This window comes from Meles meles, chromosome 1 (assembly GCF_922984935.1).
Source record: "Meles meles chromosome 1, mMelMel3.1 paternal haplotype, whole genome shotgun sequence".
NCBI classification, from domain to species: Eukaryota; Metazoa; Chordata; class Mammalia; order Carnivora; family Mustelidae; genus Meles; species Meles meles.
Window position 1 is genome coordinate 38766954 of NC_060066.1, and position 12099 is coordinate 38779052.

Consider the following 12099-nt stretch of genomic DNA (forward strand, 5'->3'; position numbering starts at 1 on the left):
TAACAACAGTGATCATTACGATGTATAATCTGTAAACATATCAAAATTTACCTAACAAATTTTTATTTAAAACTGTGCCAAGATAGCCTCAGCATGCAGGATATTTATCATTAAAATTTTTTTTTGCTTAAATGGCTATTTAAGTGCCTGAACTTTAAAGGCTTATTTCTCTCTTTTCTGGTTTAAGGAGAAGTGCATGCTCCTTCCATTTTTGGCTTCCGTCTTCTACCCATCACTTATCTCTTCTCTGTTATGGAACTTTACAGAACTCCTCGCTGGTTCTTCTCATTTTAGGAAAGAAACAAACTTCTTTTGGACTCATACTGTTCTCGTCTTGCTGCTCTGTCTCACACCTTCCTTACAGAGCCATGTGTGAAAAGATGTGCTGCCTCAGTTTCCTCACTTCCCTCCCATTTACTCCTAAACAGATTTGGCTATTTTTTTCCCACCACTCTACTAAAATTTTCCACAAACTTTTACTTCTGTTTGTCCCTGGTAATCATTTTCTTCTCCTTAAATCTCGATCTGACTTCTGGGATATCTCTGTTTCTCGGCTTTCCTTTTATCTGTCTTGAGCCATAGACTCATTTCTGATTACCTACTTAGGTAATTTTTTTCTATAGGTTATGAGAAATTTCAGTAGCTCCAAATCTCTCTTCACTGTTTTCTCATCATCCTGGTTTTACCTTTGTGTTTTCTATCTTGGCTAATGGCACTACCATCTAACTAGTTGCCATGTTGAAAATTCGAAGAATGTACTTCATCTTTCCAGTCTTCTACCATTAATCAATCACCAACGCCTATTGATGCTGCCTCCTAAATTTCTTGCAGTTCCGTCCATTACTATTTATTCATTGGCACTAAGCTAATTCAGATTCTCATTATTCACCAATTTCTACCTGTGTTTCTTCCTTAATATGTCTTGAATATATCCCCTTCTTTCCATCTACATCTTTATTTTTTTTATTTCAGACCTCATAATTTTTCTTCTGGATTTCTACAATAGTCTCCTAGTGTTTGGTTTCACCCCCCTTTCCAAAGTGTTCTTCATGATACTGCTAGATTGATCATTCCAAAATGAAACACAGATCATATTACTCCCTCACTTAAAATCCTCCCATTAAAAAGCAATTTCTTTCATTTGTCTGTAGGTTAAGAGCCAAAGTCTTAGGGTGTTATACAAAACCTTGGGGCTCTGCCTACCTCTTTATTTATCTGATATCCACTTTACTTTAGCCATACTATTACTTGCAGATACTTTAGATTCTTACTGCTGCTTTCCACTCATTGTTACTTCTCTATACGTGCATTTTCTCCCATCTCTCTTCTATAGTCCAACCTGGAAACCTTTCTTCTGGGCTTCCTTAGCACCCTGTCTACCCCAAGATCATAGAATTTATCAGACTCTATTGTACTTTGTTTGGCTATAAATTATTGAGAGCAGCATGGGTAACTTTTAGCTTGGGACTTTAGTGTCTACCTAGAATACAATGCTTTGTGACATAGGTATAAAATAAATGGTTATTGTATATATGTGTATATATACATATATATATAGTTGAAGCACATAATTTTTATTTGCATTTTTTGATAACTAGGAAGTTTGAGGTAGACATGTATATATTGTATATCACTAAATCTGAATAAACTTTGAGAGGAAAGAAGGGAATTATCTCATCAGCTTGAGTGCTACCATGTGTTCAGACCTGGGTGAGACACTGCATGAATGAAATCAAAAGAGGGGAGGACTGATGTTATAATTTGCTTTTTCTTTGACAAAATGTTTCTTTAAATAATCCATTTTATATTCATAATTCATCATATTTTATTTTTAACCCACTTTAGTTTTTGGGAAACAAAATATAAATCCTTTAGGTTAGTATCTAAAATGCTAATTTTGAACTTTACTGAGTATAGTGTGGCACTAGTCCAACACAATCTGTTAAAAATTTTCCTCTGGGTCAGATCTAAGTTGAGAAGAATGAGGTAACTTTAATGTGAACCCAGATTGTACTTCAGTCTTTCTCTCCAGTGACTTGCCAAATTCACAATTCCATTTGTATCTGGAATTGGGGAAGCTGAGTTTAATATGGATTTTTGCCAATGATAGCAAATCTTGGCAAGATAGTCTTGTTCTCTGTGCTTAATTATATAGTTTTATTATAAAGTCTTTCACATGTTTATTTGGAGGTACCCCTCAATATATACGTTACTCTTTTGGTAGTTAATCATTTACTGTCAAATCTTGCTTCTTTTCTTAGAAGGCCAGCTTACATTTTTATACATTACCGTTAGCTCTCTAGTTCCATCTCTTCACTAGATTTGTAGATTTTTTAAAGCTGTACAGGTGCCTTAGGGGTCATTACACCTAAATCCCACTTTTTGGAAGTCAGAAATCTCAGTGAAGCTGAGAGAGACTGAATTTGTTATATATTATTAATTCATCTTACATTTTAGGCATTGGAATACAGCAGTGAATGAAACAAAGTTCCAGCCTTGTAGGTGTTTACATTGCAGTGGATGGAGACAATAGATTATACTCAAAAACTGTAAAATATCAGGTGCCACATTACAGGAAAAAGCAGCAAGAGAAGAGGGATACAGAACGATGGGGTGGCTGTGATGCTACAAACAAGAAGGTCAAGAAAGGCCTGTCTAATAAGGTGACTTGTAGTAGAGGTCTAAAGGCAGTTAGTAAATGGGACACAGAGATTTCTGGTGAAAGAGTGTTCTAGTCAGAGGAGATTGATGGGGTAGTATGTTTGGCATTTAAGGAGCAAGGTAGAGGTTTCTGTGGCTGCAGCTGGCCAGGAGGGGGGGGGGAGAAGCTGGCGATGGGGTCAGAGAGAGCAGAGGAGCAATCATTTATAGTCTTTGTAAGTCATGGGGAGCTCTTCAGCTTTTACTCTGAGTGAGGCAGGAAGCCTTTGGAGGGTTTTGAGTAGAGGACTGATGCGGTCTGACATATGATTTTAAAGACTTACTCTTCTTTTTTGGGTTGGGATTGTAGCAGGGCAAGGGTGGAAGCAAGGTGAACAGCGAGGTTCCTTCTTTTATAGTGCAGCTCAGAGATGATGCTAGCTTGGACCAGGGAGGTAAAGTTAGCGGTGTTGGAAAGTGGTCAGATTCTGGATATAGTCTGTATTTTGTGTAATACATGAATTATGGCTCAGTTAAGCTGTTACATAACAACTAGGGAGTTAAGTTGGATGGTTTTAAAAAATAACAAAACGATACTGCTATAACCCCTATTTTGTGATGAAGACTTAAGCCTTGAGTCTAAGACATATAGACATTAGGGGTGGAGCTGATAATGTCCTTTTTTAAGCCTTTTTTTTTTTTAAATTCTTACTGTCCTTCAGTAGGATTTTTGGAATGGATTTGAGGTAAATCAGTATTTTCAAATAATCATATTGTATTGGAAGTCTTTATATCAGCACTTTCACTATAAATTTAGGTTTTAAGTTGAGGCATGTGCCTTTGCTTTTAAGTAGTTTCCATGTTATCCAGGGGATTTAGAATGAGTGTATAATTAACCAGAATACAACTTAAAATATGAGAGGTACTGAAATTAAGGTATATGGAGTGATAATACTTGCCTTATATTTTATTTTCTAGAACATTAGATTTACTTGGGAGACAAAAAATACTGTGGCTGGTCCTTACTTCAAACTAAGTAAATCAGAATCTTTTTTTTTTTTTTTTTTTTTTTTTTTTTTTTTTTTTAATATTTTATTTATTTGACAGAGAGAAATCACAACTAGGCAGAGAGACAGGCAGAGAGAAAGGAGGAAGCAGGCTCCCCGCGGAGCAGAGAGCCCAATGTGGGGCTCGATCCCAGGACCCTGGGATCATGACCTGAGCTGAAGGCAGAGGCTTTAACCCACTGAGCCACTCAGGTGCCCCAAATCAGAATCTTTTATGGGTAGATCTAAGTTCTCCATGTTCTGAGCTTCTTTCGACTGGTCTTTGGTTCCTTTCTTTAAGGGCCAATAAGATGCTTCAGGCTCACCTTATAATTTCCCTGCCCCATGCATAAAACCAGTCACTTGCCCTCATAGATCCCCCTGGTGTTTCAGACCTCACATCTTGAACATGCTGTTCTCTTTTCTATGACTCATTAACTCACTCATTCCTTAGGACTCAGTTTCAGTCTCATTTTTTTTAAAACATCAGTTTGGGCTAAAGTCATCTTATAATGCCCAGTATTCACATCTATTTTAGCACTCACACTATTTTATTGAAATGATCTGGAGTGCATTTTTCTTATCCCATTAGATTCTAAGCTTCTTGAGGAAATTTCTTTTAAAGAAATTCTTATAATGCAGGTATGAATACATTTTATGTGCTCCAAGGTTGAACTGGTAACATACAGGAATTCTAATTTGGGAGACTGGGGAGACAGTAGGGCTATAATGTTCCTTAAGTCTGACTCTTGTTCACTTCTGATTTCTTCTGTAGCCATGTTTTATGAATACTTCAGCATTGTATTAAAGGGACATGATATTTCAGCCTTGAAAAATGGAAGCCATGACGGGTGTTGGAGTTTAAATTATACTTGCATGAGGTGGTTGTGGAGGCCGACTGAGGTAGGCTGTAACTTCAGCAGTGGTTCTAAAGCAAGTACAGTTTTTAGAAGTTGAAAATATAGTGGCCTTTATAATTAAAAAATGTAAAAAGAATCTCACGCAGTCTTGTAGACAGTTGCTGTTATGAATTGGTATTTTGAATTTTTGAGATTCTGTACCACCTTTCAGTCTTTATTGGAACATGTCATTTTTATGTGAAGGTGATCACACAGTATAGACCATTGTTTTATTTTCTCATTTTTCACTTAAAAAAAAATAAGACATTTCATTAGAAAAAACATTTTGTAATTCACACACTTGTCATTTTTATGGCAATACATTACTCCATTTTATTGATATGCAGTAGTTTAGCCGTTTCTTAATTGTATATATTTTTTGTTTGCAGTGTTCCACTGTTACAGAAAGTGAACTAGAACCATTTTTTTTTTAAAGATTTTTTTTTATTTATTCATTTGACAGAGAGATCACAAGTAGGCAGAGAGGCAGGCAGAGAGAGAGGAAGGGAAGCAGGCTCCCTGCGGAGCAGAGAGCCCGATGCGGGGCTCGATCCCAGGACCCTGAGACCATGACCCGAGCTGAAGGCAGCGGCTTAATCCACTGAGCCACCCAGGCGCCCCGAGAACCATTTTTATATAAATAGCTTTCCATTTTCTTTTTCTGGAGACTGAATATGCGTATTATAGAGGCTTTATCTTAAATTGGATTATCTATGGCATAAATTAATAGAAATACAGAGGTAGTGTGAAGTAGCTAAGGGGCCAGGTAGACCTGAGTTCCAGTTTTGATAGCCGGTTACTAGCTGTGTGACCTGGAGAAGCTAGTTTACCCTTGTGGGTCTGGGTCTCAGTGGTAAATTGGGCTTAATAAAATAGCTAGCATCATTGTGCATTTATAATGTGGTAGATGCTGTTGTGCATATATTAGCCCATTTAACCTTCAGAACAGCGCTATGCAGTAGGTACAATTATTCCCATTTTTATTTTTTTATTATTTTTTTTTCTAAGATTTTATTTATTTATTTGACAGAGAGAGATATCACAAGTAGGCAGAGAGGCAGGCAGAGAGAGGAGGAAGCAGGCTCCCTGCGGAGCAGAGAGCCGAATGCGGGGCTCGATCTCAGGACCCTGAGATCATGACCTGAGCTGAAGGCAGCAGCTTAATCCACTGAGCCACCCAGGCGCCCCCAATTATTCCCATTTTTAATATGTGAAAATAGGCATAGAATAGTAAAACAGGTCAGATAGCTACTTATAATGGTATGTTATTGTCCCCAGTGCTTTCTAGAGCTGCCTCTAGACCCCTGGAGCTGGTTCTCTTACTCACTTGGTTCTGGGGACACCAGCCGCATCCCTTCCCTTAATTTGCTTCCTAGGCAGGCAAATTGCCCTTTATTGGGCAGATTAATGATTATTGAAGTTCCTGTCACTGGAGTCGGAGGGAATTGTGAGGTCATGCTCGCAGTACTTTAACCCTGTGCTTACTGTAGAAGCTGCACCCTAAGAGCAAGGTTCACTGTGGGTTTTAGTATTCCCTATTTCCAAGTTGCATTTGAGAGAGTGGAAATAAAGATGGAGATTTGTATTTTTGTATTTACATCTCATAGGTCTTTTGTTATCTTTCCCTCTCCTTCCCCACTTCTGTCTCCTTTCCTAACAGTATTTGTCTAGTGAGGATTGAACTCCTCGAGTGCTAGGCAGGTAGAGTTCTGGAGTCTTTCAGACCCCAAAACGAACCTGAAAAATATCCAGTCCAGTATCCTCTCTTACATGAAGAACGTAAAGCTACACAGTCAGAGGACAATTGAGAGCTGAAGCCTGTTTTTCTGACTTAAGTCCAACTTTGGCTTCATTCCATTGTACTGTTTGCCCTCTTATTTGTGTAGTCTTTTAAAAATTACTTTTGTTATATATCCATTTCAGAAACTGTCTATTTTCATTTGATTTAGTAGCTTGCTGCCTGTGTGTTATATTTGCTATCAGGAAACAGCTCTGTTTGTTTAGTTCTTTGAAGTTTTATAAAGTGCTTTCTTATTCTTTATCTCATTTATTTGTTAGGAAGATAACCTTTTGTTCCTATACCTGAAGTTCTTGAATAGTGGCCGATATCTCTTTGTTATTCCGGCATGTCCATTGCTTCTGTATATTCACAAATGCAGCTACCTTCACTTAGGGCATCTGTGTTGACTCACTCCACAGAGATTATAAAGTGCAGGGAATGTAGTTTCTCAGCTCCAGCTCTTTCCACATCTGGGTGCTCCTGGAGTCCGAGGGCGTGAAATTCCAGACTTGGAGGCAATTAGTTGTTTTGAGGCACTTGCATTTCTTGGCTTCTTTAGACTACTTATGATCAGGGAAGTTCTTTTTAAAACTTAATCAGAGGTTCAATATGTAGTTAAGCAACACGTTGTATAGAAACAAACACAAGGATAATCATATCATTTATTGTACTAACATTCTTCAATCAAAATGGTGTTAGAGATAAGATAAATTATATGGCTGTAATGTGTGTCCATGCGATTTGGTTGGTGGCAAGGAAGGGAGTGAATTGTTAGTCTAAGGCTAGCCACTGATTGCCAAAACTTTCTACAGCAGGGGCATATTACCTAATTAGCTCGTATAAAACCTGGAGATTCTTAAGAGGATCTTTTATGATTTGTGATTAGGTTAAATTAGTTGAACAAAGTTAAGTCTATGAGAAAGTCCTCCCATTTGTTATTGATTATCTAACCTAAAGAAATGAAGGTGGAAATAAAAGGTATAGTGGTTTTCCTGGAGACTTTTAGAGTCTCTACACTTGGTAGATCATATAATAAGACTGACTTGTTTGAACTGTATGCAGTTAATTGCTTGTTTGAGAATAGAATGTGAACATTTTAGGATCGCTTTATGATAGTCCTGGGTAAATAAGAGTTAGAGTTAAGTTTTTATCCTTGAGTTTCTAACAGCTACTGCCGAGGTGAGCCTTATATGTTAAGATTATCTGAAGATAAGACTGCAACTCATTGGCTCAAAGTTCAAAGGAGAGCATTAGCTACAAGAACATAAATCACTAAGTTGTTATCCATCAATTTGTAACAAGTGCAGATGAACAACGTTTATCTAGACAATCTTGTATCATTTACCTATAGTTTGAGGTCAGCCTGTATAGGGGCTTATGTGGTGCTTTGAACTGATTTTGCGGAGATGAGGTTCAAATATATTTTTCAATTCTTTGATTTGAAGCAGCAGGTGCTCCTGGGTGCCTTTTCCAGCAGCTGATAATTAACCCCATTTTGCCCATCAAAGCCAGATTAGGTTCTGTTTCAGCTATGGAGCTGAGATTAATTAGGTTGTTTACAGAACTTTATTTTCTAGCACTTCACTCCTTGCTGTTTGTTTTATGTGTTAGTTTTCTACCCCACATGTTAACTCTGGGCTCCATGGCTTTGAGATCTGTGTCTTATTTTAAAATCTATGATAGGAGGGCTCACAAAGTTAGATACCTGAAGGAACCATCAGGTAAAGTAGATAATTGAGCCAGGCTAAATGAGGCCCGTGACCCCAGGAGAACATATGTCCTGGGTAAAGTCAGCCTAATTGCAGCAGATTCTTACCTTGTGGAAATGTGGACTTGATATTGCCTGAACAAAGTAGGTCCACTGATGTTATTTGGCCTGTTGCCTATCAGTTTGCTACTTTATTAGAACATAGTTTTTAACACAGTACTTCATAGGTGCTTATTGTGTCGTAAAACTGGCTATACTGCTTTTGAAGGACTATCTTAGATGTAAATACATGTAATATGATGTAAGATGTGTAAGAATGTTCTCTTCTATTAAAGGCTTTTCCCTTTTTTGAAAGAAGATGAATACACTAATAAAGAGATTAACTCTTACCCTAGAAGCAGCAGGCTCCGACATTGAATCTTCACTGGTTTGTCCACGAATGTCCTTTAGATCACCCTCCAAGTCAGAAATCAGTGATAACACATTGTAGCAAATTGTTGCATATTGCAAGGGCTTTTTCAGAAGAATGATGTGGTGAATTGTTAGAATACCTGAATGCCTTTCAGCTAAAGTATTGGTTTTTTATTTCTTGAATTCTAGAATAATCTTTCATTCTTCTTTTTTTTTCCCACCCCTCCCAAACAGTGTTAAGATATATTCTTGGTTCTTCCTTTCTAGTATCTCCTACCTTATTTCTTCCATTTCATTCCTATAGAAGCCATCCTGATTTGAGCTCTTCATTACTCATCTTGGGGCATCTATCCTAGCCCCTAATTGCCTTTTCTGTTCCATATTTAGAGCCTATCTCCAGGGTTTTTGTTTAATCTATTTCTTGGGTCATAAACAGTCTAATCAAACACACACACACACACACACACACACACACACACACACGCCAGAAAAAAACCCTTCTTTCCAGATGTGTACTTTCTTGCTGACCAAACTTCATGTCCTCCATTCCTCTTCTGATCTTATTTCCTAGTCCCTTACTGTGCAGTCAGTTGTTCTCTGCTCCTCCTGATGGCCTGTTCCACTCTCTTGCTTTTCCTTACACTATTATTTCTTATTAGGAGTATGACCTTTTTTCTATGTGTCTTATATCATTTCTCTTATTATCATACTGTTATTAATTCTTTTATTGTTTGTGCTTTGATCGCCAGACTAGGTTAGAAGTTTGTTAAGGGTAGTATTTCCCTGCTGTATTTCCTGCTGCTTCTTTGAGCTCCTTTTAATGCTTAACACCACGCTTTGTATGTGGCAGGCACTTAACAGGTACTTCTGAACTTGATTATTACTTTATGTTTTCCTTCATCTGTATTTTTTTACTGTAGTAAAATACACAGCATAAAATTAATCATGTGAAGCATATAGTTCTGTAAACTCATTGTAAAATCATGTACATTCACATTGGTATACAGCAATCACCATCACGCATCTCCAGAATTTTTCCATCTTTTCCAGTTGAAACTCTCTGCCCACTAAACACTAACACTTCATTCCCGCCTTCCCACAGGTCCTTGCCACCCCATGTCACTCTCTGTCTCCATGAATTTGACTACTCCAAGAACCTCATATTAGAAAAATCATATAATGTTTGTCCTTTCGTGACTCAGCATAATGTTTTCAAGGTTTATTAGTGTTGTAGCATTTGTCAGATTTTCTTACTGTGTTTGTATTTACAGTGTAAACATGATGTTTTGTTCATCCATTCATCTGTCGATTGATATTTGGGTTGCTTCCATCTTTTGGCCACTGTGAATAATGCTGCTGTGAACATGGGTATACAAATATCTCTTCTATTCCCTGCTTTTACTTCTTTGGGATACATACTCAGAAGTGGAATTAGGGAAACGTGGTAACTTTATGTTTGATTTTTTTAAGGAATCACCGTATTGTCTTTCTTTCTTTCTTTCTTTTTAAAGATTTTATTTATTTATTTGATAGATCACAAGTAGGCAGAGAGAGAGGGGGAAGCAGGCTCCCTGCTGAGCAGAGAGGCCAATGCAGGGCACGATCCCAGGACCCTGGGATCATGACCTGAGCCGAAGGCAGATGCTTAACCCACTGAGCCACCCAGGCGCCCCCCGCATTGTTTTTCAAGCAACTGCACCATTTTCTATCTCCACCAGCAATGTATGAGGATTCCAATTGCCCCACATCTTACCACCACTTGTTATTTTCTCTCTCTTTTTTTTTTTTTTTAAATAATAGCCATGTTAATGGATGTGAGAGGTATCTCATTGTGGTTTTGATTTTCATTTCTCTAATGATTAGTGATGTTCCGTACCTTTTCATGTACTTATTGACCATTTGTATATTCTTTGAAGAAATAGCTCTTTGAGTTCTTTGCTCATCTTTTAAGTTGGGTTCTTTGGTTATTTTGTTGTTGAGATGTAGGAGTTCTTTATATATCCCAGATATTAACCCTTTATCATACATACTATTTGCAAATTATTTTCTCCCATTTTGGGGTTGCCTTTTCACTTTGTTGATAGTATCCTTTGATGCACAAGTTTTAAATTTTGATGAAGTCCAATTATCTATTTTTTGTTGTTGTTGTCTGGATTTTGGGTGTGACATCAAGAAATTATTGCCAAATCCATTGTCTAGAATTCTGCTTTCCCTCTATGTTTTCTTGTATGTTTATAGTTTTAGCTTACTGTTACTGTCATTGATCCATTTTCAGTCAATTTTTTTGTGTATGGTATAACATAAGAATCCCAAATTCATTTTTATTGTGTGCGTATATCCAGTCTTCTCAGCACCACTTGTGGAAGACACCATATTTTCTCCACTTAATCATCTTTCCCTCATTCATATTTCATTGAATGACCTTGAACTTCTTTGACTGTCACAGTTGTGATTGTAGTAGTAGTAGTAGTGCTTGATACATTTGTTTAACTTTATTATGTTTTCATTTTTTATATCTTTTCAAAGAAAATGGTGTTTTACAAATAGTATTTTATCAGGAGCTATTGTAGATACCCAAGAGAGAAGTTAATTCATTACATACAGTGATTTCCTAAGAACATTAGGGATTGATTCTCTTGGTTGAAAAAGGATGACTGTATAGCTTGGAGGACAGGGATGATAGGAAGACTTTTTAAAGCTTTTGAATTTTGAACTATCTAAGTGTATTTAATTGGTACTAAGATAGTATTACTAATTTAAATAATTAGTAATAAATGCAAGTGTTACATTACCTTCAAAACTTTTTATTTGGAATCCTGATTCATGTATTTAGATTAGGAAATAAAAATCTTGGCTCTCTTAGTATTATTTCAAATCACAGTAGTAATTTTGTTTATACTTAAATATTATGGATTGCAGAAGCACATTGGGCTGCTTCTACCCATTTTGAGTAGCAGTACTTCTATAATACTGAAATGGGAAGTAAATCTGGCACTCAGTAGCAATATTAGGGAATCCATCTGTTTAATTAGAGAATGTCCTTAGTTGGGTGAAAGGGTTAGAATTGCAGTCTTCTTTGGAGATTGATTAAAAATAATAGATAAAATAAAGAATGATGTGCTCAATGAGCTACAATTCAAATAGAGGAAATTTAATGGGAAATGATTACATTAGTAGCAGATGGACTTGCTTCCTGAATTGCAATCTTACTGGAAATCCTAGAACGGCTTAAATTTGTTTTTCAGATTTAGAGTCTGATAGGAAGATAGATTTGTTTATTTGGTGTGCTGTTGTGATTCTTACTGTGTCTTTTGGCTATTTCATTTTTGCTAGGCTATTTTTATGATTCCCACAAATCCACCACCAACATTCAGGAAGCCAGAACTTTGGTCCGATGATTTCACCGATTTTGTTAAAAAGTGCCTCGTGAAGAATCCTGAGCAGAGAGCTACTGCAACACAGCTTTTACAGGTCAGTGCTCATTCACCTAAGGGAAAAATGTTTTCTCTGTACCTTGTAGCTGCCTGACACTGACCGGAATTGCAGTGGGTTTATTTAACTGATTTCTCAAGATGTAAACCTGCGAGGATATATGGATTGACAAAGACAAACACA

At 37.0% G+C, this 12099-nt stretch overlaps 1 protein-coding gene across 1 annotated transcript in view; it reads left to right on the forward strand.

Annotated features, from left to right (window-relative positions):
- The window catches only part of STK3 (serine/threonine kinase 3), a 276767-nt gene that overhangs the window by 147215 nt on the left and 117453 nt on the right, over positions 1-12099 (forward strand). Inside the window, exon 7 of the mRNA XM_045978097.1 lies at positions 11818-11955. Coding sequence (XP_045834053.1) covers positions 11818-11955 — 138 coding nt within the window. The remainder of the gene's footprint in view (positions 1-11817; positions 11956-12099) is intronic.